At 43.2% G+C, this 27,733-nt stretch overlaps 1 protein-coding gene across 1 annotated transcript in view; it reads right to left on the bottom strand.

Annotated features, from left to right (window-relative positions):
- Positions 1–11,874: 11,874 nt before the first annotated feature.
- The window catches only part of LOC135706734 (uncharacterized), a 66,840-nt gene continuing 50,981 nt past the window's right edge, over positions 11,875–27,733 (bottom strand). Inside the window, exon 2 of the mRNA XM_065228389.1 lies at positions 11,875–12,514. Coding sequence (XP_065084461.1) covers positions 11,888–12,514 — 627 coding nt within the window. The 3' untranslated portion in view covers positions 11,875–11,887. The remainder of the gene's footprint in view (positions 12,515–27,733) is intronic.

Below are 27,733 nucleotides of genomic sequence, written 5' to 3'. Positions count from 1 at the left end.
GTAGAGCGAGAAGATTTCGCTCGGTGGAGAAGCTTGTAGCGACATGGCAATGGTGCTACGTCCTTCAAAAAGTGCTGGATCAAGCTGATCAATAGCTACTTCAGCATTCTCGGGCCAGTAACTTCTACTTTGGTGTAGCCAGATGGGACCTCTGAACCAACTGTTCTGGTATTCAAGCTGATATACCTCTTGAGAGAACGTCGGCTGGGATTTGTATTCCTGCTAGGTAGTTCCACACTCCTCCTTCTGTAAGATGTTGGATCTCGGACACCCTATTTGCAACAAAAGTCTGCCATCGTGATAGAGTGGAAGCAATTAAAAATTTGACAATGTTGGAGTCCGTCCAGAAATACGAGGGAACGGCCAGTTGAGTGCTATGACGCACCTTTTGATATAGATGGCTGAGTAACAGAGCGGACGAGAGTTCTAGACGGAGCGTAGACTGCTTGCGTTTCTTCTTTTTCAAATCCTCCAGCGGCGCTACTCTTGACTTCGATATCATTAGCTGGACTCGAACCGATCCATCAGCGTACGTGCATCGAAGATACAAGCAAGCACCGTAAGCGCTATCAGAGGCGTCGCAGAACCCGTGCCATTCAATAGATGTGCATTTCTTGCTGCACCCAACCCATCTGGGAATGGTAATGGATTCCAGGGCAGCAAGCGGCTCGTCCCAACTCACTTGCAGTTTCCATAACGTTTGGATGAAGATTTTGGCTTCAACAGCGACAGGTCCCATCAGTCCCAAAGGATCGAATAACTTCGACGCATCGGAGACGATGGTTCTTTTCGTAACGGTTGGGGTGGGATTCCATTTGGGAGCGGTGAAGCAGAAGTTATCGGTTGTCGGACTCCAGAAAAGAGCCAAAGTTTTGACGGTAGCGGACGATGCAGGCGAACCCATGTCAAATACCGCCCATTCATCTCGTAGATGTGATGGAAGCTCGCTCAGAACTTCTTCGCTATTCGAATTCCACTTGCGCAAAGTGAATCCAGCTAAATTGGTCAGATTGACCATTTCCTCGACTAACCTTCTTCCTTCTTCTGGATTATCAACCACAGTGATCATATCGTCAACGTAGAAATCTTTCCGCAGGATGTTAACAGCGATCAGGTGTGTTGATTCTCCATCTTCTGCTAACTCTACCAAGCAACGAGTCGCTAGAAAAGGAGCCGATGCTGTACCGTACGTAACGGTCGTCAGTTGGAAAATATCGATCGGATCATGCGGGGATTTCCTCCACAGAATCAGGTGCAACTTCTGATCGAGCAGGAACATCTTAATCAACCGGTACATTTTGGCTACCTCTGTTACCATTCCGATGCGATGTAAACGGAACCGTGTGTGACTGGAGATAAGATCATCCTGGACTACAGGGCCAGAGCGAGAATCCCGATGTAGTTTTGCACGAAGTATAGAATACAACCCGCAGCTTCGTTGTTGTGCTATCCGGTTTCAACGCGGCATGGTAGGAAATAGCACGCTGACTCGGACAGATCTTCTTCTTGTACCTTCTTCTTGTGACCCATCGACAAATTCTCCTCCATGAACTCGCAATACAGCTCCTTCAGCTGCGGATTGGTATCGAATCGGTTCTCCAAGCTTGCAAATCGTTTCTCAGCGCTACGCCTTGAATCTCCCAAGCGTTCAATGATGTGCTCCTTTTTGGACAGCGACACCACCAAACGGCCATCGTCGTCAGGAACAGTTTCCTGCCGTTTCCTTATTTTGTTTGGTGGAGGTGCGATCAGTTGGCCGGCAAGGAAGCAAATCTGCGTTGCCCTATCTTCAACGGAGGCTGAGTTCATTGCTCCTGCAGAGGCATTTCAAGAACTTCTCTGGATTAGGAAGCCTATTAATGATTTCCACGAGGCGGAAACTAAAATCCTGCTACTCGAAGGCAATCAAAACGCTATCCGACATTTGGAGTTGGAGAAACTGGAATACCAAGTTCCAGTTCACCAAGGTTCTTGTTAAACTAGGCATGCTATTCGTAATCTACAATCCAACGGAACATATGGATGCGGAAATGCTAACAAAACCACTGAACAAACTCAAGATAACAGAACATCAATCATCAGCTGGCGTACTCCCAGTACAGTTCAAGGAGGAGTGTTTATTAATGTTCAGGCTCTGCTAACATTTACTTCCCTTCCAAAGGCGTGATCAGAGATTGTATGCCTCAGAAACTCCCGGCGACGCTGACAGGGATTGAACCCAGGCACTTTGGAGTGAGAGGCAATCACGCTTACCACTACACCACTGGCACCACTAAATCAAAAGAAATGTTAGGGGACAGTCTGAAAATGCTTGTGGGGCAAGTCAGCGGAAATTTTCAGTTAAAGTTCAGAGAGTGTTCCAGAAGAAGTTGGCAGATGCTTCCCGAGCAAGTCGGCAGGACTTCTGGGGAAACTTAAGAATCTTCAAGTCTGGTTAAACGGCCAGATGATATCGAAAGAAACTTCAAGTGGATGCCAAAAGCAATTCTGGGATAGATACAGGAATCTTTCGATGAAAGTTAGAAGAAACTAAATACCAGGGAAAATCAGAAGAACTGGGACGTCATGATAAAACTGGAACAAGCTTTCGCACAAAGGGGTAAAAAAAATTCGGGAATAGTCAGGAAAAAGCAGGAGTCGTCGGAAGACATTATAAGGAGAAGTCCAAAAATCTTCCAGAAGAAGACGGATGATACTTTTGGGAGATGTCTGAAGCATCCTTCAAAGGATATCGGATGAAACTTCTGAAGCTACACAGTTCGAAAAAGTAGTGTAAGTTTCTGTTTAGTATGATGCACATAAATGGAGCGTCACATATCATATAATTTTACATTACAAAAGCACATTGTTGTAAACAACATCGTTGACAAGGTGCTCGGTTGCGTGAAATGAAATACAAGTTTACGTGAATGAATCAGTTAGTGCTCAACTTCCAAGCGGAGCAGACGTGTTATTTCGCTGGAAGCCACACGCAAGCTATATTTTTTTCAATTTTCGGTTCACCTCGTTTTAGTGGTTGTTTTTGCGTGTTCTTTCCATCGCTATTATCGCCGCGATGAGTGTTCGGCGTAAAAACACGTTGTTTCGCATTGATTAGTCGAACGTGCCGAAGAAGCCATCCTATGATGAGCTTCATGACTTTGCTGCTACCGAATTGGGTCTACAATACGAAGAGGTTCTTCGTCTTCAGCCAAGTAAGGTATTTGGATGCGCCTATGTGAAGGTCGTCAACCTAGAGCTAGCGCAGAGAATTGTAGCAGAGCACGAGACCGAAGTAGACGGCAAAACCTATAAGCTTCGGATCACAATGGAGGACGGGGCGGTTGAGGTGAAACTGACGGACCTGTCACTGAATTTCTCTGCGCCTACGGTGAAGTGCTCTCGGTCACCGACCATGTATGGGATAGCAAATATCGAAAGCTACATCACTATCGACGGTCAGTCAACGAGTGTGACATATATCGGACAGCTGAAAACGTGCCACCATTGCAGCGAATTTGTACACAATGGCATCTATTGTGTACATAACAAAAAATTGCTTGTGCAAAAAACGTACCCGTATGCCAATGTGGCAAAAGAACCGGGACCGAAACCAACCGCCCCGAAAGCCTCTGCAACGACGCAGAAAACACCATTCGTCAAACCGTTTGGACCGAAGCCCGGTGAGGGGGGAAAGTAACGAACTAATCCACTGCCCCAAAGACCAAGTGCAACTCAACCTGCGCTAACTGCTCGGAAACTGTCCAGTAGGGTGTCCCAAAATTGCACTATGTCTGTAAATCTGGAGGCTCAACCTCCAAATGATAGCTAAGGGTGTTACAAACAAACTTTGGTATGGCGGCAACTCTGGGAAATGTTGTTTAGAGGTCGCCCCGACGATATTTTTGAAAAAAGTCCATTTTTCATAGCTATTATCCAATAATTATTTTTAGTTCTTTAAATTTCAGTGAAATCTCACCTCGGTGATCAATCGTCGATTTATGATGCGTTCAAGCAGCTTCGCCATGCAGCTGGTGAGCGAGATTGGACGGAACGCAGCGGGTCCGGTATCGAGGCAGTTTGGCTTCGGAATGGGCACCACGATTGCATTTCGCCAGCTGGTGGGAAACTCTCCATTACGCCAGATCCGGTTGAGCAGCTCTAGCAGTGTCATCTTCACGGACAAAGGTAGACGTCGAAGCATTGGGTACCCTATCATGTCGGGTCCTGTCGAGGCAGCTCGCCCTTTCTCGAGAGCCCACAGCAGTTCGCTTAGGGTAATGTCGCTGTTGTACACGTCGTCCGTGTTTGGCGAAACATCTATGGACTCTCTTTCAGCTGCTGCCTTAGTCTTCTGAAAAGAAGTAGGGTAACTGGAGGTCGCAGATCTATCGCTGTAAAAACTGGCTAGCGCTTCCGCAGTTTCTTCGGGGTCATCGGTGAAGCCATCCGATCGCTTGAGTGCGACGGTACGTTGTTGTCGGCTGCCACGTAGCGTGTTCACCGTTCGCCACAGTTCGGTTGTCGTGCTGCTTGGTGCAATTTTGGCCACGAAGTTCTCCCACGATCGTTCTTTTGCTTCCTTTATCGCCTTCCGTGCTACAGCTCTGGTTTCCTGAAACCTCGCCAATGCAGCGGGTTGATCAGGATCAGATGTCTGCAGCCGCCGCAGATATCGAAGACACTTTCGTCGATGTCGAATCGCCGCCTTCGCTTCAGGGCACCACCATGGTACCGCTTTAGGCCCCATACGGCCGCTGGTTTGCGGTATGGCACGAGTTGCTGCTGCAATTATCTTCTCCGTGAAGCTGTCTACGTCCCATTCAACATCTGGCCGGATGGTTTCTGCGGTGATACGTTCATATAACGACCAATCAGCGCGATCGTACAACCATTTCCGCCGTGTCGTTCGTGAGGATGACCACCCAGGAATAGAAACTGTTATCGGGAAATGGTCACTATTGTGCGTGTCCGGTAGGGTTCGCCACGTGAATCTGCGAGCCACACTCTCGGAGCAGAAGGTCAAATCGATTGCAGAGGTGTTGCCTGTGGCCGGGTCGATGCGAGTGGGTGAGCCATTGTTCAGAATTACCAGCCGCTTGTCCAAAGTAGCTTCGGAGATGAAACGGCCGAGCGCGTTCACTGTTTGTGATCCCCATGCTAGATGATGAGCGTTGAAATCTCCCAGAAACATGATAGGACCTTCCAGTCGGTCGAGTAGATCACTTAACGCATCCTGACACTGTGTTGAGCTCGGCGGGACGTAGATAGAGACTACAGTTATCTGAATCGGTGTGTGGATGCGCACAGCGACGAGGTGTAAGGAGGTGTCTACTTGCAGTCGCTCGAAAGGTATGCCTTCTCGGACAGCAAGACCAACCCCGTGTTGCCAGTAGTGCGTGTTATTGGATTCCAACAGTAGCGTGTAGTTCTTGCCGATGTAGTCTGGTGGTGCGACAGTCTGATTCACCTTGGTCTCCTGGAGTGCGATGATGCAGGGTTCGAGCTCAGCTATGAGGAGTTTCAGTTCACTGATGTTGCCCCTGAGCCCACGAATATTCCACTGAAGTGCGAAGCAGCCACCGTGGTAACTGATACTAGCTGACCGTGTGATGGACGACGATGAGGATAGTGATGGTCTTCGTGTCGGTGGCGGGTCGCTTGAAGGACTTTCTCCGGGATATAGCTCTGGTGGGGATGTAACAAAATCTGTAAAGATATTGGGCACGGCAGTACCTTTTGGCGGTTGTATCGTGATGGGACTGACCTGTGGGACGTCTTGCCCCACAGTGTCAGCCGTTGCCAAAACTACTATACGATTTCTTCCCAAATTGCCGGCAACAGCCGACACTGAGGAAAGACTTTGTGTAGTATCGTTGCTTGTTATGGTGCTGTCAGGCGTTGAAATCCATGGAAGAGCTCGGAATGAAGAGAGTGACGGGGTGCTGTTGATTTTGGTTGCTCGTGTAGGGCGGCGGCCAGGGCAAAGAAGGGATACACCTTCCCCCTGCCGTCTATCCCAAGTTTCCAGTGTTGTGTCGTAGTTTCCATCGGCTACAGCGGTGAATTCACCATCAACGGGGTGGAGAAAGACGTCCCGAATGGTTCCCTCGGCCTGCTGTACTTGCGTTGGAAGGGGTACTTCACTTTCCTCACTTCCAAACCGATTACCTTCGTTGTCAGTATTCGTGCGTAGGTCATCATTGTAATCCAAACGTTGTTGTGAGACGGGGTTATCAAAAGTGCTTGTATTGGCTGGGCGAATTTTCGATTGTTGTGGGTAAAAAACGAGGTGGTATTATGGTAGGGTAGGTGGTATATTGTTCTATCGCTTCATAATCGACCGCAGAGGGGGATTCTCCATCAACGGGTTGGGGTAAGACGTCCCGGACGGGTCCTCCGGCCTGCTGCGCTCTCTCCAGTGAGAGTGAAGGGGGTACTACACTTTCCCTCCCTTCAAGTCGATCGTTGTTGCTGTCCGGTTCGCTTGTCAGGTATGGATTGCTGGTCGGTGTTAAACGTATCGAGGAGTTATCCTTATCGAAGATGCTGGTTAGGGGGCGTTTCTTCGATCTCAAACACCTCATCGATTTCTATGGAGTCCTGATCGGCTGTACCTTCTTCTTCTGCGGGTTTCTTCAACGGTGGGCTTTGACGTCCAGGCGAGCTGTTGTTACTTCTGTTGTGCCTTTTCTTCTTCTTGCTGTCACGGGGGTCCGTTGACGCTGGCGATTTGGTCCTGAGCTGCATTGATGTTCCGGCTACCTGGGACTCGGCAGGCTTCCTTCCGGTGGATTGGCTTCGTTGAATCGGGGCAGGCGGTGGCGGCATTGATGTGTTCTGCTGCGATTGCGACTGTTGAGTTTGACGTGTGGTCATCATCCTGATGTGGGCCAACAGCTTATCGATCTTCTCGTCCTTTTTCTTCATCGCGTCAAGCAGCTGCGTTATTTGGTTATCCTTCTCTTGCATCTTCTTTTCGAGTTCCTCCAGCTTCTTGCGGTCGGCAGTCTTCTGGGCGGCAGCTGCGGCGTAATTCTCTAACCCTGATTCAATTCGCTTGCGGGCTTCGGGGTACGTCAGGTTCTTATCCACCTTCATCCGGATAACATCCACCTCCTTCTTGTAGACCGGACATTGTCGATTATTCGGACGATGGGGTCCACCGCAGTTGATGCAGTGAGCAGCAGCTTCACATTCTACACCCTCCGGCAGCTCATGCTCGGCAGAGCAATTCAGGCATCGTTTCGGGCCAGGACAACGTGCACGAGGATGACCATAGCGAACGCAACCGTAACAAAGAAGAGGATTCGGATAATATGGACGGGTAGAGACTCGAAGTACACCAATTTTGACTTGCGACGGGTAGTTGCACCTGTTGAATGTTAGGATCAAGGCGGACGTATTCACCGGCTTACCGTTCTCCCTTCGAGTAATCCGTTGGACTTGGATGACCCCTTGGCTGATGAGACCACGCAGGACATCCTTCTCCTCCATACGGATCGCCTCGAAACAGGATACGACACAACGGCTCACGTTCAGATTCGGATGCAACAGAACAACCACCTAATTGCCCCACCAGACCCGATTGAGATTTTAGGTTCGTTTATACTTCACATCATTACTGATCAAACCACGTTAAATTTGGCTACTAAAACCTGCAAACTCAAAAGAAATTTAAATTGAAAAAATTGTAATTGTTTGCCTTTAACCGGTTTATAATCCAAACAAAGCTATATAGACTACCATTGTCTTGAGATTATAATACAAAAAATGACAAAAAAACGATTTTAAGCTGCTCCTGTCACGAATTAACTTAAATTTGGTAAAGATAAAGATAAAGAAGGTTGGTGTCTTGAGCAAAGTTTCATAAAATTTGTTTTTCTACAACATTGCTGAAGACATAAAGCTATTATCTCGAACCAGTAAAAAAAAGAGTTTTTGCAAGTGTAATACCAGCTTAATAAATATTTAGGTACTTATTTCAAAAGACTTGGACCATTATTACGACAAACTTCTTCCCAGACAGCAAATCTTTAAAACGACGATAAAGGGGAGAAAAAGGTATTGACCGTCTTTTTTCAGAATGGTCCCACTGTGCCCCGCTCTCCTCGCAACCGTACACTCAGAATAATTTTCACGTAAATGCTACGTGAAAACATACGTAGATTTTTTCCATCATACTTTTCACATAAAAGCTACGTGATTCTCATGTAGGGGTACTCATTTCATGAAGCTTAACCGTCACATGATTATCGCATAGAAGTTACGTGATTTGATCGGTGACATTCATTGGCGGATTCTAGTATCAATATGTTGACACTATTTGTACAAATATTTCCTTAATATGTAGATACAAGCTTTACTGTATTTATAGTTGTATAATTTAATAAAATTTCTTTAATTTATTCAAATATTCTAAATACCCACATCATTTTTTTTTAATATTCGATAAGCAGCACAAACAATCTGGACGATCATGGAGATGGGCCGAGATACTTTTTTTCTCTTAGAGTAAGAAACTGCTGGACAGCTTGAAATCATTCTGTTGAGCACGATGAAACAGACAGTTTATTTTTGTTAAAAAGAATAAATAATCCATAATGTTATACTTACTTCTTGCCACTACCGAATACCGGACAAAAGCACGTTATGATGCCGCCATGATTTGCACCGCTTTGAGTGTACGTACCACTCTTTTTTTAGATGTGGAAATCACAAAAGCTTTACGTGAAACGCACATAGATTAAGTGTTATGTGAAAATCACGTACATTTCATTGATTATGCAGATGTGTTAAAAAGAAACTCTCTGTGAAAATCAAGGGACATCACATACATTCTACGTGAGTCACGTAAAACTGAGAGGAGAGGAAACATTGAGAGCTTACGTGATATTTCACGTAGCTTCAACGTGTAGATTATTTTGAGTGTACAGCAGCTGCAGCTCCTCGATGTTTGGGAACAACTCTGCCCAAATATACCGGGATACACGTACAAAACACACAACTCATTTTCTCGCATAGACCGTATGTACGTTAGACAGGGTCTACGAAGTCAGTTGAGAACAGCTGATGCACATGTTTGCTTTTTTTCTGACCATAAAGCCGTAACAGCGCGAATTTGTCTTCATCAATCAAGCCGCGAACCTGGTCTTGGTTTTTGGTCGCGACGTCCCCACCTGTTGACAACAGACAACATTCACGAGTTCCAGGTACGCTGGCAATACTGGACCCGCTAGCGTCGAAATTACCCCTCATGGATGCAGTGGTGGCTGTCGTGCGCTAAGCCTAAAATAAAATCATTTTTCCGCCGATATCTACACAGCCATCAAAACTAGCAGCTCGAACAAGTCTCCCGGAGGAGACTCTTTGCCACGAGAGTTCTACCTCAAAACTTTCGATGTCATCTGGAGAGAAATCACACTCGTCATAAACGAGGCACTTCCCAGCTGATTTTGTTGACGGTGTGATCGTACTTGTGAAAAAGAAGGGAAACGCGAGAGTCAAAAATGCTCTAATTTTTTTTTGTCTTTCGACTGGCTAAGACTACAATGCTCTAACTTCAGCCGGAATATCTTTCAAGTTACCCTTGCTTTCAACGATCGAATCGCACGACTGACTGTAAACAACGTGGTCTATTGGCATCATTCGATCTCCGTCACGCTTTCGACGTAGTGGACCGGTCGTTTCTTTTTCGTAACATGTGCTCGCTCGGGTTCAATCCGAATCTCGTTCGCCTACTTAGCAAAATCGGAGATTTGTGGTCCTCTTATCAACAGGCGATAAACGGGCATCTCTCGGAAGCGTTTCCCATCGAGTGATCGGTTCGCCAGGGGCTCTCCATCCATCTATTCGTCCTCTATCTACACCCATTGATGAAGCGGCCTTTTAAATCTCCCAACACTCCCTCCGCAAGTCCAACAAAACCTTACCGCCGATAGTATTCATATCCATTTCATCGAACAAACCGAAATACCCAAAGTTACTCGTGAGTATCCAGCAGCAAACTGGTGGCAAATCTGGACAAATATAACCAAGCAACAGCTGAATTCAAGTGAACGAAGTGCCTTATTCCTGTTAGTCAACGGAAAAATTGAGCACCGAAAACTGATGTACCGAATGAACAGAACCGATGGTGAAAACTGCCTACACTCTAACGCTGCCTGTGAAACATTGCAGCACTAGTTCAGCGAATGCGTATGCGTGGAGCCAGCTTGGAGACTGCTGCAGCGCAAGATAACGATTATACTCAATGGATGGCGTACACTCTCGATAGAAGAACTATTAAGGGCTCAACTGGGGAACATAGAAAGCATCAAAAAACATAGAATACTCATATTGTTCATAAAGTAGGTCACCTTTGTTATGTTATGTAAATTCGTGTGAATTCGAATTAGATATCGAAGTTTGAATAATTATTTTGTAATTACTTTTTAAACTTTCTGAAGAATAAACAAATTTTACAAGTAAAAAAAATGAATGTTTACATCACTATTAAAATTCAGAATTGTTATCTGTGTAGTTAGAAGCAACGCCTGATGGCAGATACCGACAACAGCACAAATTTATCATCGAGAGATGGTGAACAAACACATTTATTTCATAAAATTCCCGGGTTTTTCCTGGTTTTCCTTGAATTTAAGGTGGGTGAGCACCCTGAATAGAGTAGCAGGATGATGGAGAACGGATTACAGTATCTATGTTATCCTCATTAACGAGATTTCCAGTTGGTTCATCTTGCGTGTTAAACCGGATCTCAACTTGGATACGATCAAAGAATACTAAATTAAGGTCAAACTGGAAACAGTCCTATCGAAATAAATTTCGATTACAGTGAAACAATTTTGTCCTTCAAGAAAGCGTCAATTACAGGAGTAGCAGAGCTAAACACTGGCACAACTTACCCAGACGAGAAAACTTTAAAAATCCTGAATAAATCACAATCCCAGATTCCAGCGCAATTTCCCATTCATCTTCATTTACAGTCGCTGGGTGCGATTCACAGTTTCTGTAACGCCGAGAGAAACAAGAAAGGGAAAATCCGTTGCGATTACACAAACTGCTCACATTTTTGCACCACCACCGCCGACCGCACCGGGGGGGGGGGGGGAGGACCCGCCACAGGACTGTGATATTTCAGCAACGAGAAAGAAATCGTATTAAGAATGCTATATTTACTCTCGACAAATCGTTTTATTTCTCTCTACCTAAACCTATTGGGTTGGGGCGGGGTAGTGGGGGGAGTTGGGATTGTGTTTTCTCTTCATCCGTTCGGTTTTCGTCACGTTTTAATTCATTGGTTTGGTTTGGGATTTAGGAAGTTTCTACGAGATTGCGGATGGACGGATGTGGATGGGTTCGGAGTTCAGAGGATCAATATTTACACAATCACGGGATTATTGCACGCATGTATAGGTAAGGGTTGAAGAGGGGTTGGGGAAGGATGGGGAGTCAAGGTGTTGGCTAAACATTTACTACATAGCTACTACTCTTCCACGATACTGCTCTTCTACAAGCTAAACACACTTAGCACATAAACATATACGGATTTTCTTTTCCTAAATGCTTAATGCCGAACGAGGTGAGATTGCGAAACACAGCTTGGTCAAGTCTCGGAAACGTGCCGCATTTGGGAAAGATGGTAGGGGATTGCCGGCTAGGGAACTTGCTGTGGTGTTTCGAGAAACTGTGCTTCGTACTTAGATTGGATTTTTATCCTGCGTGTTTATGGAGCTATTTACAGTTGGAATGGTGAGAGGGAAGCTAGCGGTTGGGAAGGGCGGTTTGGACAATCTCACCTCGAATGAATGCATCTAACTAAACTTAAGAATTGATTCTAATAAAACAACAACGTAACAAATAACAATTGAGCCTTTTTGTGGAATTTTGGGGATCTTGATTTGGGGCCTTAGAACTGCTGGTAGCGAGCCGGTCCAGATGGAGCCGACGGAGGTCCGTAGGTGTTGGCCGGTGGTCCGTAGCTCTTGGCTGGTTCCTTGTGCTCGTTGGCCTTGTACTTGATGAAGTAGACCTCCGGCTTGCTGGGCTCGGTGGGTTCAGCCTGTGGCAGTTCTAGTGGTGCGGCTTCCTCTGGCTTCTTGACCAGAACGTAGACCAGGGTCTTGTGTTCGTCCTGTGGCTGCGGTGGGATCTGCTGCTGGATCGGGGCTGGAGGAGCCGGAGCCTTGATGAAGATGATCTTGTAGTGCTTCTTGGGGATGGGGGATTCTAGGATTGTGCTCTTGATGATTTCGGTAGGCTCCTCTGGGGGAATGTGGACGTAGACGTTCTTGGTGATCAGCTTCTGTACTGGCGGGGGACCGTACTCGTGGGACGGTGGCCCGTAGGCTGGGGCTGGGGGTCCATATTCGGGCGCCGGAGGTGGTCCGTATTCGGACTTTGGTGGACCGTACTCCGACTTTGGTGGCGCACCGTACTCGTGTTCGGGCAGCTGAAGCTGCTTGGCCGGCTGGACGATGCGACCGCGGGGTGGTTCCGGGAAGGCCATGGCGCAAGTGGCGCAGGCTAAGAGGATCTGGAAGGAGATAGACAAGGTATGAGAGGGGTGTCACATTATTGAGGAGCTGGATGAAACATATTTTTCTGGAATGATCCGAAAACTTCTCTTCGCATGTACCACAAGAGGTATTTTGAGGCACAACGATGCAGAACTGTTGAATTATTCAGGAAGAGTTCAAAATAATTGGTTAGCTGAATGCGTTCAACAGCATAAGAAGGCTTGTGGGCTTAATTTCGGAAATGCTCTCATTTGAAGATACTTTGGATGGCGCTGTTGATCTTCGAGCTTCATTGAGTTGTTCTTCTGAAGTACCTGGAAAGTGTTCTTCTAGCTTTTGAGGTGCTGCATTGTATTGTATCACATTGTAGTGCTCTAGAAGCGCACCATTGAGCACTGGAAGGGTTCCATTTAGGAACTCTTAAAGAGTACCACTTAGATGCCATCGAAAGGTCTCCATTTGATGTTTTGGAAGAGCACCATTGGGGTACTCTGGGAGAGGTCTTATGAGGTGGCATGAATAAGAATTATTTAGCTGATCTATAAGAGCACCAAAGAAATGCTCAAAAATAGCATGGAAGAGCATAATTAAGGTGCTCTAAAAGAGCACCAATTAGAACTAAAGAAGGAATCCCTAGGGAAAATGAACTTAGAAGTCATGAAAAAGCCACCACTTGAGGTGTTGTGGAAGAGCACCATTGAGATACTGTTGGAGAGTCCCTATGAGTCGCTTTGACCGAGCCCTATTGAGGTGCTCTTGCAAAACACCATAGTGTGCCATGAGATAATCTAGAAGTGTACATTGAAGCACCTTAATTTCTCCTGTTGTGCTCAATAAGTTAGACTACACATCGTCTTTATGTCAGAGATGGCAGTGCTCCGTGAATTCTAAACTGATAGCGATTTGTAGCTGTGAACCAATGTAAAGACATTGTGGCTGCTGAGAGTTAGTCAGACATGAGACATCAAATACTACGTTCAGTTTCGTGGTGGCTGTTCACACTTCTTTAGCAATTACCGACTTTGTGTTCTTTTAAGTACTTCCACAGTTTTTAATTGAGAGCTTTATATGACAACAAATGCATGAATTTGTATATTATGTCAGGATGCAATATGATACATTATACCAGTTAAATCTAGACAAGTTCCAACCGAAAGATTTGTCAGGCCGAACCCTTCATCTTATAATGAAAGTATTTGATTGAAATGACGATTTGAGATACGCTTGAAGACGTTCAATTTAGTCTGCCCTGCAGACAAACGGCGCATTGGTAAACATTTAGATTTGCACCATGAACCTGACATTGCGTCGACATTTGGTTTGACTCCACAGCGCACTGCCAAAATTGAGATTCAATTAAAAGTGTATGGTACTCAATTGATAGTAGATAAATTTCCGTTCAAACAGTTTTCCTTTAATTCATGGAGTTGAAAAGATACGATCAGTGCTCACTTTTGTAGAGTTCCTCATTCCAAAAAGCGTTGATCAGCACTCTTCACCTTCGAGCTTCGATGGAATCGTTCTAGATTTTGAAAAAAGCTGATCACTTGGAGTGCTCTAGAAGAGCACAATTCAGGTTCGTTTACTAGAGCACCAACTTCTGAGCACTATTGAAGTGCTTCAAATAGTGCCTTTAATGTGCTCTGGAATTGCTCTAGAAACAATCATAGCTACTCTGGTGAACAGGGCACTCATCTGATCACTCAATGCGCGCAATGTACTGATTTTCTGAAATAAACAAAGTGAGAATCAAGTAAACACAAAGTTTGCTTGTCTTTCACCCTGCGCAAGTGTAAAGCAGCGGAGAAGAGAAGACAGACACACACCGAGAAATAACGAAAGCTCAATGTGTAGCCATCGCTCTGGTGGCTCCAACGCAAAGAGCGCCACTAAGTGTAGGGTTGCAAATGGGAAACTCAGCAAAAATACAAAATTCTTCTTCGTTATGCCCTTCTTCATCTCCTATGCATGCAGTCATGGTAAGCAAAGTCTGCAAATAATTCAAAGAAGACATTAACGCTTGTTGTAATACATGCGCTCCCTGCGCCGGACGGAGTGTACTGCTCATTGTGTGAATCGTTTTCTCACAGGTTAGTCGCAAAAGAGTGTGCAAAGAAAATGGTGTGTGGTCTCTTTGTCAAGTGTTGTGAAATGCATACACAATGTTGCTTTGCTAACGCTCTGAGGTACTTTCCAGTGGTGAAGCAACATTGAGGTGTTTTAGGAAACAGTTGACTGGATTGAAAAGATCTTCGTTGAGTTTCCCTAGCATAAGTACAATGAAGTGCTCTAGAAATCCTCGAATGAAGTGCACGAGTAGGACTTCATCCAGGATGCAATCGACGAAGTACTCTTGTTCAGCATTTTTGAGCTGCTCTAATAGCACAGCATTGAGGTGCTTTTGATGAGCATTAACGATATGAACTGTAAAAGACTAGCATGGAGGTACTTTGCAAGAGCTGCATTGATAATTTCTAGTAGAGTAGCATCATTGAGTTGGTATTGATTGAGGTGCTGTAGAAGTGCATCACTGGGGTGCTGTAGGAATACAGTTTTGAGGCGCTTAGGGCAAAATTTAAGTGACCTATGGTAACACCGTTAAGTTGCTCTAGAAGAGCATCATTGAGCTCTTCTACAAAAGCACCATCTAGGCGCTCTAGAATAGAGAACATTGAGGGGCTGTTGAACAGCAGTATTTGAGTGGTTTAGAAGAACACCTTACAAGTGCTTCAGAATAGCACCCATGTGCTGTAGAATAGCACCCTGGTAAAGGTGGATATGAGAAAAAATTAAACGGTATTGCATCGACATTCTTTGAATTGTCATAGTATAGCAACATTGCAGTGCTCTAGAAGATTCTTACTGAGATTCTCAGGAAGTTTACCAATGAGGTGCTCTAGAAAAAAATGTTTGAGGTGAATAGCGCCTAGATACTCTTATGCAACATTTTTCAGCTGTTCTACTAACGCATCAATGGGGTGCTTTTGATGAGCACTACTTTGATGCTATCAAAGATCAGCATGGAGGTACTTTGGAAGATTTTAAATGAGGTGCTGTTGTTCAGTAGCAGTGAATAGCACAGAGGAGTTTCACTAGACGAAAAGCAAAGCACCAATTAGGTGGTCCAGAAGAGTACTAATGAAGTGCTCTACAAGAGCAGCAATGAGATGTTTTTGAAGAGCACTGATGAGATGTTATAAAATACCGCCATAAGGTGCTTTTGAAGAGTAGAAATCAAATGCTCACGGGATTGGAGTGACCTGCAATAGTTCCAATACGTTGCTCTAGAATAACATCAGTGACCTCCTCTAGAAAAAGCATCATTGAGGTGCTCTAGAAGAACAACATTAAGGTGCTGTGCAAGAACATAATTTTGATGGTCAAGAAAAACACAGTTTAGGTGCCCTAAAAGAGCACCATTGCGGTGCTTTAGAAAAGCACCCACAACTCCACCAGCTACTCTGGTAGAGTGTCATTTTGGTGAATTTGAAACTAATAAATGAGTTGTGCTGATACAGGCAACAAATCAGCAATTATTTGCCTGTTTAAGCTGTTTTCCAGCTTAAATTGAATGTTGGGTTACAAATGAGATACGAAACAGTTGTTGAGATGAATAGCCTCTAGATACTCTTTTTCAGCATTTTTAGCTGCTCTAATAGCGCAGCAATGAGGTGCTTTTCATGAGTACTAAAGATATGCTGTAATCATTGAGGTTGCATAGAAAAGCGCGGATGAGATGCTGTAGAAGTGCATCACTGCGGTGCTGTAGGAATACAGCTTTGAGACGGTTTTTGAAGAGCACTAATGAGATGCTATAAAAGACCAGCATGGCGGTGCTTTTGAAGAGTAATACTGACATGCTCAGGACCTGCACTAGATTGAAGTGATCTAAGGTAGCACCGTTAACTTGCTCTAGAAGAGCATCACTGAGGTGCTATAGAAAAGGACCTTCAAGGCGTTCTAGAATGGCAACATTGAGGGGCTGTAAAAGAGCAACAATTGAGTGGCCAATAAGAGCAACTTACAAGTGCTTTACAATTACACCCTTGAGCTACTCTGGTTAAGTCACTGAGGTGCATTTGAAAAAAATAAATGAGTTGTGAGTAGAGAAACATGATTGCACCGACCTTCTTTGAATTTTCAAAGTATATTTACATTGACGCACTCAAGCAAACCTATAATAACAGGTGCTCTAGAAGATTACTACTGAAATTTTAAGGAAGGTTACCAATGAGGTGCTCTAGAAAATAATTGTTGAGGTGAATTGCACCTAGATACTTCTGAACAGTATTTTTGAGCTGTTCTAATAACGTACCAATGCCGTGCTTTTGATGAGCACTACTTAGATACTATATAAGATCAGCGTGGTGATACTTTGGAAGACTATAAATGAGTCGCGCAAGTGCAGTAGCATTGAGATGATTTGAAAAGCACATGAGAGTTTCACTAGAAAAAAATCAAAGCAACGATTTGGTGGAGCAGACAAGCACTACTGAAGTGCCCTAGAAGAGCAGCAATTATATGTTTTTGAAGAGAACTAATCAGATGCTATACAATATCAGCTTAAGGTACTTTTGAAGAATACTGCTGAGGTGCTCAGGACCTTCACCAGGATTGAAGACCTAAGGTATCACCAGTAAGTTGCTTTACAAGACTATCATTGAGGTGCTGTAGAAAAGCACCATTAAGGTGCTCTAGAAAAGCAACATTACGGAGCTGTAGAAGAGCATCATATAGGTGGTCTAGAAGAGTAGCATTTGTATGGTCTACAAGAGCACCTTAAAAGTGCACTAGAACAGCACCCATGACCTACTCTGATAGAGCATCACTGAGGTGCATTTAAAAAGAAGGTATGAGTTGTAAGTAGTATAACTACATTGAGGTGCTCAAGAAACTAGTGCTTTTGATGAGCACTACTAAGATGCTATAAAATATCAGCAAGAAGATATTCTCGAACAGTAAACATGAGGTGCTCTTGTACAGTAGCATTGAGCACATTGGAGTTTCACTAGAAACAAACAAAGCACAAATTAGGTGATCCAGAAGAGCACTACTAAAGTGATTTAGAAGAACAGCAATGATATGTTTTTAAGAGCTCTAATAAGATGCTATGAAGTATCACCTTAAGGAACTTTTGAAGAGAACAAATCAGATGCTCAGAACCTTCACAGGATTAGAGTAACCTGAAATGTTTCCAATAAGTTGTTCTAGAAGATCATCATTGAAATCCTCTAGAAAAACACCAGTGATGTGCTCCAGAAGAACAACATTAAGGTGCTGTAGAAAAACATAATTTAGGTGGTTGAGAAAAACACAATTTAGATGCTCTAGAAGAGCACCATTGAGGTGCTTTAGAAAAGCATTCACAACCTCATCAGTTACTCTGGTAGAGTATCATTTTGGTGCATTTGAAAATAATGGATGAGGTGTGCTAGGAGATCCTTGCTTTGAACTGCTCTAGTATAACATACAAAATGCTCTAGAAAACTTCGATTGAAGTGCTTGAGAAGAACACCTGATACTGACAAAAATTAAGCTATTTTGCACCTTAAATTGCTTGTTGGTATACAAATGAGATGCTCTGGAAAATAGGTGTTGAGGAGAATTGCACCTAGATAATCTTGTTCAACATTTTTGAACAGCTTTAATAGCGCAGCAATGAGGTGCTTTTGAAGAGCACTACTGATATGGTATACAACATCAGCATGGAAGTATTTTAGAAGAGTTTTAATGAGGTGCTTTTGAAGAACACTACCAAGATGCTATACAAGATCAACATGGAAGTACTTTAGAAGAGATTTAATGAGGTCAGGATCATTGGAGTGCTCTAGAAAAGAAACAAAGAGATGCTGTAAAAGGGCTTCATTGAGGTGCCGAATCGTGTGCTGCAATCGAATGTGTAGCATTGAGATGCTTTTGAAAAGAACATTGGAAAGCTCCTTTGTATTAGCCTTGCAAAACTTCTTCGTGGTACTCTAAAAACTCACAGTTGAACCCCCTTTATGGTACACTATTGAGGTATTCTATTAAACTACTGTTGATGCTTCATGGAAGAGCTCAAATTAAGTGCTGTATCAGAACTTTGCAACAGCTGGCCCGTTCCCTTACAGAAGGGTAGTTTGTGCCTCTCCATTGAGGTGCACTTGAAGAGCACCATTACCCAAGTAATGATTTCAACTTTATCATAGGTTTGAAGAGTTTATAAGGCTTAGAATGGGCTTGAAGACCATCATAAAACCGTATATAGGACTTGGGTAAGGTGCTCCAGAAGAGTTCCATTTAGAAGCCATGGCGAAGAAGGGTGCCATTTAGGTACTCGAAAAAAGCTGATTAGAGGTGCCGTGAAGTGCCACTGTTAAAAATCTCTTAAAAAGCTGAGATGCTCTAAAAGAGCACCTATTAGCTTCTCTTAATTAGGTGAAGACTTAAATTGAGATTTCGGTAAAGAGCACTTTTGAGATGCTCTTGACGTAACATTAAGGAAGGAAGAGCACCATTAAACTGGCCTTAAAGATCATCCGTTAAGATCTCAGGCAGAGTACCTTGTAATTGCTATAGAAGAGATTCACTGTGGTTCGGTAGAAGAGAACTATTAAGAGAATCGCCCAGAAGAGCACCCGTATGGTGTTCTATAACAGTAGTTGTAAATATACTCTGTCAAGGTATGCTAAGAAGAGTGCCCAAAGGTGCTTCAAAAAAGCACCATTGAGGAATTGTCTTAAAATTTCTGGAAAAAGGAAACTTTTAAGCTGCTCCAGACCAACACCAATACGCAGAATCATGAGGCTTTTACAATGCTACTGAAGGAACTTTTCAAAATCTTTAATAATTCGTTCCGAGCACTTATGTGAACTACCTCACTGCGGATTTAAACATGTGAGACTAAATCCCAAGTTCTTGACAATAATACTACATTATCATTTTCCCCCTCAACTAATTCCCGGCACTTTCCAACTCAATCCCATCTGTCGGACAACCGAAACCTCTCGACTCGCCACCGTCACTGGAAGCTCGAAGCTCGAAGCTCGGAGGAGTGAATCAAATTTCTTCCGCTCGATAAAACACCAAGCAGGACATCCGGTGACAACGAGCATCGAGATTCCATCGATATCAAATTATCTTCCCAGCGAATGGACTTTGGTTTTGTTTGTGTCGTCGTTTGTTCCCAATCTCATCCGTCTTCTTTGCTGTCTGTTACAGGAACGCCCACACACGTGGCAAAATTGGATTTTCCCTGGAAATGTCGGTTGGTGAAAATTCCTTCACGTGTCGGTTTTATTGCCGTTTTAAGCGTTCGTCTGGGTGCTGCCCGTTCTCCTTTTTTGTCGTCCGAAGGAAGCTACGTCGTTGTAGGTTTCGACCTGGCCCGGGGCTTGGGCCGGACAATCGAGTTCCACCACTAACCCAAGATTGGACCCGACAACGACGCACTAAAGCAATCACAATAAATTTTCGTTTAGCAGCTATTTCTGGAAGGTCATAGAGAGTCTCCGTCGTCGCTTTGTTGAAATTGTCTGCTGTTTGGTTAAACATGGCCCCAGCCGCAAACTACTACTGAGTGGGGGCAAACTTTAAGAAAGTCGGAAATCGTTTAGAATAGAATACCCGTGTTTAACGGGCCGGAATTAGGATTCGTTAAAAATGTATAAGCCGTACTACCCTCCGGCCGGGGAGGGGAAACGAGAATTGTCAGAGGGATTTCCTTTTGGCTTTGATCCCATCCCGGAGTTATTTTTCGATATCGGTGTAATCTGTCCCATGTCCCTTTTCGTTCCCCAGCAGCCGGATAAAAGTCTCTATTAGAATCGGTCGGACGACCTTTCCTGCCTCGGACCACGAGTGTATCGATGGGCTTTGGGTTGATTTCAAGCGTCGGACCAGAAGGCAGAAAAACAACTTTGTTCCGTGTGGTTCACGCAGAGGGAATTGGTAAATTGGCCCGGATAAATCACTCCCCACCGGCCGGGATGGATTAACTTCCGGTGACTCATCCAATGTTAGATCGGGTAGTCTGAATAACTTCAGCATCGCTTAGTCCATTAAGTTAAAAGCTACCAGTCGGTTAAGTATTTTACACTAGAAACGAGATCTGATGAGTGCACTGTTAATTGAATTTGTAGCGTTACTTTGCCATCGCAATGCTGCTGGATGGTGATGATTATGTCAATTAGAAATGCATCACTGGTTCCATTTGCAATGACGATGGCTCTCTTCCAGTGACATCTTTTTCTTTTATTGGCTGTGCATATTCTACAGCATCATTGGACTTTTATGAGCTTGAATCTGCGAATACGCAGCGACGGAAATGAGGATTGACAAACGACTTAAGTTGAGGACTCTTTCTGGTTTTTGTTGAACATTTTTAGGGCTATTGGCGATTGCACACGAATAGCTTATTTTTAAACCCATCAATAAATATTTACCCCCACTGGTATGCAAATTATTTCTCACACATCAAATTTGATCTACTACCTTGAATGGAATTCGTTTTTCATACAATACGCAGTTTACCCCAGTAACAATTTGAGTTTTATGAGGGTTCTGTAGACCATGCTAAGGGCTTTTAGAATGCTTTGAAATCTCGATAAAAACTTGACCCAATGGAAAATGCAAGATCCTATTACAGATTTGCATAAAAAGCAGGTTGAATTTTCAATTTTTCGTGACGTGAACAGTAGACTGATGCAAAATTTGACTTTTTCGCTCCACAGTGCTTAAATGGTTTCAAATCGGGTCCTGATTAGCCTCCCAAAGTTACAATTCATTTGGTTATAAACAGACTTCGCACAAGCCATTTGAAGTTTACATGTAAATTACTATAGGAAATCTCAACTTTTTGTTCATTGCCTTCTAGTATTTTTCCATATTGAGCTGCGAAACAGTTCGATAATAATTCTTATAGAAAATTTTCTCAGCTACAACTTTGCTGAAGATCGTTTCTATGTAAAACGAGACAGCAAAAAGTTATTAATTATTTAATAAATTGGTAAACTTATGACAAGATCAAGCAGCTGCTCTGTAGGCAACACTGTAGTTTGCAGTGTGACATAGTAGCCATGATATTTGTGTCCTATTCAACGCCCCAGAAACACCAATGTTGCCTGCTGAGCAGTTGATTGAGCATGATCATAAGACATCAGCGCATTGAACCATTGATAACATTCGATCCTTTACATTTAATCAAAAAGTGGTTTTGAGCAAAGTTGTAGCTGGGAAAATTTCCTACAAGTACAGTTGAAAGCTTTTGAAGCAGACCGATATGGTGAATTATTAGATAGACATGAACAAAAATCTTGGTTTTACCATAGTAATTCCCATACAAACTTCAAATGGTTTGTGCCATCTCAGTTTCTCACCAAATGGGTTCAAATTTTGAAAGGTTAGTCAGGATCCGATTTAGAATCGTTTAAGTAATGTGGAGCGAAAATTTCAAATTTTGCATCACTCTAGTGAACAGATTCTGTAATGTGGCTGCCAGAAGGATTTTAAAATAACGTTATAATTTAGATGTTAGTTTACTTTTCGAACAAAGTTTGCTAACCGCAATGCATTGCGTCTAGAAACTTAACTCTTGAAGGTTTTATACTAAAATATTTATACTGGAAAAACTTTCTTGTACGCTGCAGTCCATTTTTTGTATGGAACCAGCTACGGCCATGTATCAAATTTATCATACACGTTGAACGATGCAATGACCATTAAGAAAATTCAAATTTCATGTTGCCTATATTTTAGCATCTGTCAAAACCGAGGTCGTTTTGATATTCCAGATTGATTTGAATTTTGAGAAAATGACAATCGGAATCCATTTTCTTTTTTTTTTTAATTTTAATTCTTAGGATAGGAAGTTGCAGCACAGTTCTGAGGATGGTTGTTAAACACTTAAGAGGATAGATTCAAGGGATTTTTAAAAGCATTCCTAGCTTAATCTGAAAAGAGTTCGATGAAAACTCCAAATTTTCAGGGTAACTTAAAATCAATTCTGAAGAAAATATCAGGGCAGTCTCAAGAAGACTTCAAACGAGGTTCCAGAGAGCATTCTGAAGAGAACTTCAAAAAAATCCCATGGAGAGTTCCATGCAAATCCCAAGAAAGAAATCACGGGAAGTCACTGAGCATTCTAGGGTATTCTGAGAAGAGTTCAATGTGAATTCAGAGACGTGCTGAGAGTTCAATGTGAATTCAGAGACCCAGAATAATCCAAATAATTGTAAGAAGTGTTTTAAGTGAATATATTTCCACTAGTGTTAAAAGCGGTCGCCGTAGTCGACACTTTTTGTTTTAGATAATCGGCTACCCTTTCTTACGATATTTGCAAAACAAGCTATCAAAGTACTGTACCAAACTAAAATGTCACATGACAGTCTCTGTGTTGAGGACACTGGCAATCCTAACCAGGAATTACCAGAGGGCTCACCGTTGGCAGCGTCGTCTTTCACCTGGATCGACGTCACTTGTGTGTCATTGTAGAGTACCAGTCTGTCATTCATTGTCTCGTTAGAATAAAAGAATAAAGCCTATGCCCCAAGCTGTGTCAACGGACGCCATCATTCTAGATAGAGCTAGAATTAGGGCCTAACAGCTTTTGTAAACAATGACTTCTCTTGATGATTTCTAGAAATTCAAGGCTCGCCCAAGCAAACCAACATCCTCATCGGGTAGGGAAAGAATCCCATATTCGATGATAAGGTTGGTCTGCGTGGACGTGCCTTGAATTCCTAGAAATCATCGATAGAAGTCATTGTTTACAAAAGTTCTTCTTCTTCTTATTCGCATTTCAAGCTTATTTCTTAGCGCATATTAGCTTATTGCGTGCTCTCAACTTAGTGTTCTAAATGCACTTCCACAGTTATTAATTGAGAGCTTTCGATGCCAATTACCAACGCATGAATTTGTATATTGTGTGGCAAGCACAATGATACTCTATGCCCAGGGAAGTCGAGAAAATTTCCAACCCGAAAATTCCCTCGACCGGACCGGAAATCGAACCCGCCGCCTCCGGCTTGGTAATACCGTGCCTTTACTGACTAGGCTATGAGGCCCCATACAAAAGTTGTTACGCCCTAATTCCAGCTCTATCTAGCATTGTCCAAATTCTGCAACTACTCCAAAAGCAGCAGGCAGTTAAAAACCAACTCCACCAGCAGCACCGCGGATCTACTCATCAACAGCAGGGGTTTCTGCAGCAACAGCAGAACGCGGTTCGGAACCAAATCCGGAAGTCATTCTGGATTCATTAGTTGGAGTTCCGGAACTGTTCTAGTTTGATCCTGAGAGCCACTGTACGTTTGCTGCTTGGTATGTGCGATATGAGGATCTTTTCGCCAAGGACGCGCATAGACTCGATGATGGTGTAAAAGTTAGGTTGCTTCTTCGTCGGGTGGGGAAAAACGAGCATTACAGGTACGTGAGTTATATCCTCCATAGTACCCAGAATTATTTCACGTTCGCCGTCACGATCCAGAAGTTTGAATCGCTATTCGGGACCACGGAATTAATGGAGAAGAAACGCTACAGCTACACCCGAAGAGGATTAGGGATTAAGGATTACAAGGTCAGTGAAACTCTTTGAAGGAGACCTTAGAGGACATCTTAGGATTCTAAAAACTGTTAGTATTAACTCTCTGGTAAGGAACAACGAAGACTGGATGGAGAAAAGATACAATTTTAATCGACTTTCTCAAGTAGTTGACCCTGGGCGTAATTCATGGCAATTTGGTGGCCCAGTTCTTCGTCCAGGATCGATTGTTTTTTATACAGATGGTTCAAGATTGAACAATCAAGTGGGAGCAGGAGTAACTGGCCCAGGGATAGAAATATCGGTTCCTATGGGCAGATGGCGAACTGTGTTCCAAGCTGAAATCCAAACAATTTTAGAGTGTTCCATTATATGTTTGCGTAGAAACTATAAGAGTTCAAATATATGCGTCATGTCCGACAGTCAAGCTGCTCTAAATGCTTTAAAGTCGGCGACATGTACATCAAAACTTGTCTGGGAGTGTGTTCAATCACTTCAAAAATTGTCTTGTCATAATGAAGTCAACTTATATTGAATTCCTGGTCATTGCGGGATTGAGGGGAATCTTCAAAAATGGAGCAAAACTGGAAGAATACTTCTATTGCTTGGCAGTCGAAGCGATTCATTAATCCAAACATTGAAATAAAAATAAACAAATAAACTGAAACGTTCGTTTGTCCCTGGTCCTGATGGTTTTCCTGCAGTTATAATATGCCGTTGTATCGCTCACTTCAGCAAGCAAAATTCCCTCGCATTTGGAAGCAATCGTTTATGACACCCATTTTCAAACGTGGTGATCGTTACAATGTTGTTAACTATTGGGGAATCACGAGCCTCTCAGCTGTCTCAAAATTGTTTGAGATTGTAGTGGGTGGAGTTATTCTCGATGCCACAAAAAACTACATATCCACTGATCAACACGGATTAAGGCCCGGACGATCGGTTACCACCAATTTGTTGAATTTTACGTCGAAGTGCAAAACAAGCGCAAGTCGATGCAATTTATACCGACCTAAAGGCGGCGTTCGATAAAATTGATCATAACATACTGCTACACAAGTTATCTCGTCTTGGAGTTTCTATGCAATTGGTTTTTTGGTTGGTGCGTGTACTTCGAGTGAAGGTTGAGGGTTGTGTATCTTCGCCGTTTTCAAACAAGTCTGGAGTTCCACAAGGTAGTAATCTCGGACCGTTGCTATTTATTCTGTTCTTCAACGATGCTGCTTTGGTTTTGGGCGAAGGATTCAAACTGGTCTATGCAGATGATTTAAAGCTGTACATTGTGGTGCGTGCACAGGGTGGAGCAAGGTAGGGCAATTGCTCCTCCTTTTATATATAAGATGTTTATTTCCACATTTCCAAATTATGATATAAAATAACTTGATTTCTTGATAACTTGATTTGAAGGCAAATAACTTCATTTCATACTATAAGGGCACTGAAAACCTTTTATTGCGTCCATTCTTTTGAGATGGTGTCTGAAAATTGCACCACAAAGGTACATGAATGGACAAACTTCAATGAAAATTTTTGGTCAAAAAATTGCACCACAGTGGTGCATACAAAAAATTCTGGTGTAATTTGTTTTTTCAAAGTGGTTCATGGAGGGTTAAAAGAAGAGAATAAATTTAAGGTTGAAAAAATTCACCTTTGTGGTGGTAAATTGTAGAAAAAGCTTTTATTTTGAATAATTCTGGTGTAAAAAATATCATCAATGAATAATTCTGGTGGAAAAATTGAATCACGCAAAAAATTTGGAGGTAAACATTTAACTGAAAATTTCTGGTGGAACGTTTGCAACACTGTGGTGAATGTAGAAGCAAGGTTTTTTCATGTTTCTGGTGCATAATTTGCATCGTTCTGATGAGGGGGAGAGGTAGCTCATCGATTCTTCCGGTTCGCCTCCTAGCATCGTGCTATAAGGTACCAGGCGATAACCAGGGTAGTTAATCGATAGCTCGATGACGTCATTTCGTTGGCGTCTGCAATGGGAAATTATCATAGCAGGCGTTGACGATGGGACGTTGTCGAGTTGTTGAATAGCAACTTTCGTGGTAACTCACCGATTACCTGTCGATCTGCCAAATTTGGAAAGACGTCTGCATTGAATTGTCTCATATAATAATATTCCGCCCACTATATCACAAGAAATTGCGAGTAGCTGAGTGGAATGGAGATAAGTGTAGCATTGGGTACAGGACCAAGTCTCCCCTGGGTGGTGCCAAAAGATAAGCGCAATAGAATCATCAAGTTGCCATAAGGCACGAAATGAGACTATTGCATGGCTGGGTAGTCAAAGTCTTCCATTCGTTAGTCATTTCAGGTGGATTAGAACAGGTTTAGGTGGGCGTTGGCCAGATTTGGATTTTTCAGATGTAATCCTGCATAGGACCCTGTCATTGAACGTCGCGTGAAAGTGGAACTTAATGAAGGCCTAAGTACTTTTTCGTAGTTTTTAGTTTTCGGATTAGAAAGATCGTCGGTTACAGTGGCCTGCTTACTGAGCAGAAAAACGCTGTCCCAGGTCCTTACATATCAAAGAGATTTATGGTAAAATCGCTTGTGTATCGTGTATTTTGCGAAACTCGTTGTTGTCGTTGGTTCCGGGTTTGAATGGATACACAAATTTGAGCAACGGTATTATGTGATATGAGGGGCTCGGTGGCCTTAGAGCAACCGTTTTTGCTTACTGAACAGAACATCTTGAGTCTAATCTCAGGCCCATCCACATTAAAGATTCGTCAATCGTTTTATTTGTTAATATGACTACATGGTAATAACAGCAACTCGGTGATTAAAAAGGTGCTCGTCTGCCTAGTGGCAAACGTTTTTGCTTACTGAGCAGAAGACCGTGGGTTTAGTCCCAAGCTCCTTCGCGTTATATGATCGTTAGGACATCAATTCAGCTTATCGTTTACCAAAACGAACCCTGCTGCAAACCCAACCCTCTTATCCAACATCCCAGTGATTCCTCGTGGAAGTGCAGAGGTGTTCTTGGCTTCCATCAAAGCGAGTGTCATGTCAACACAATCCTTCCCATTCCTTTCTTGACCTGTGTTCGGGCGCGGCCAGCGCTGGTATTGCCTAATTTAAGATCACCAGTTTTTACACATTGAGGATGATTGCTAGTCCCAAGCATCGTCTATTGGTTCTCTGTGTAATTACAGCTGATCTGGCAGTAACAGAGTAGCAACCGTGGGCGGTCAATCAAGCTCAAGCTCAAGCTCAAGCTCATAATTTGCATCGTTCTGATGAATGCAAGCTTCATTGAAAATGTATGGTGGAAAATTTGCACCATTCTGGCGCATGAACCAACAAAGCCTGAAAATTGCATGGTGAAACAAACTTCACTGACAGTTTTTGGTGCACCGTTCTGGTGAATGGAGGAACATGCTTTATTGAAAATTTCTGGTGCAAAATTTGTATCGCTCTGAAAAGAATTTCTGGTGGAAAACTTGCACTGGTCTGGTAAATGAAGGTACAAGTTTTTTTTAAATTAAGCTATATAGAAAACTACTGGAGGAAAATCGGCAACGTTCTGTTGAACGGATGGACAAGCTTTTCGGAAAATGTTTGGTCTCAAATTTGCATCCTTTTGCTCAATAGAGGAACAAACTTTAAAAATAATTTCTGGTGTAAAATTTGCACCATTCTGAAGATTGGAGGGAAGCTGCTTTACTGAAAATTTATGCTTAGAATCTGAAAATAGGAGCAAGCT

The sequence above is a fragment of the Ochlerotatus camptorhynchus genome, unplaced genomic scaffold (genome assembly GCF_037179485.1).
Source record: "Ochlerotatus camptorhynchus isolate MF236.1 unplaced genomic scaffold, CSIRO-AGI_Acam_v1.1 ptg000290l, whole genome shotgun sequence".
NCBI classification, from domain to species: Eukaryota; Metazoa; Arthropoda; class Insecta; order Diptera; family Culicidae; genus Ochlerotatus; species Ochlerotatus camptorhynchus.
This window is presented reverse-complemented; position numbering and strand designations above follow the sequence as displayed.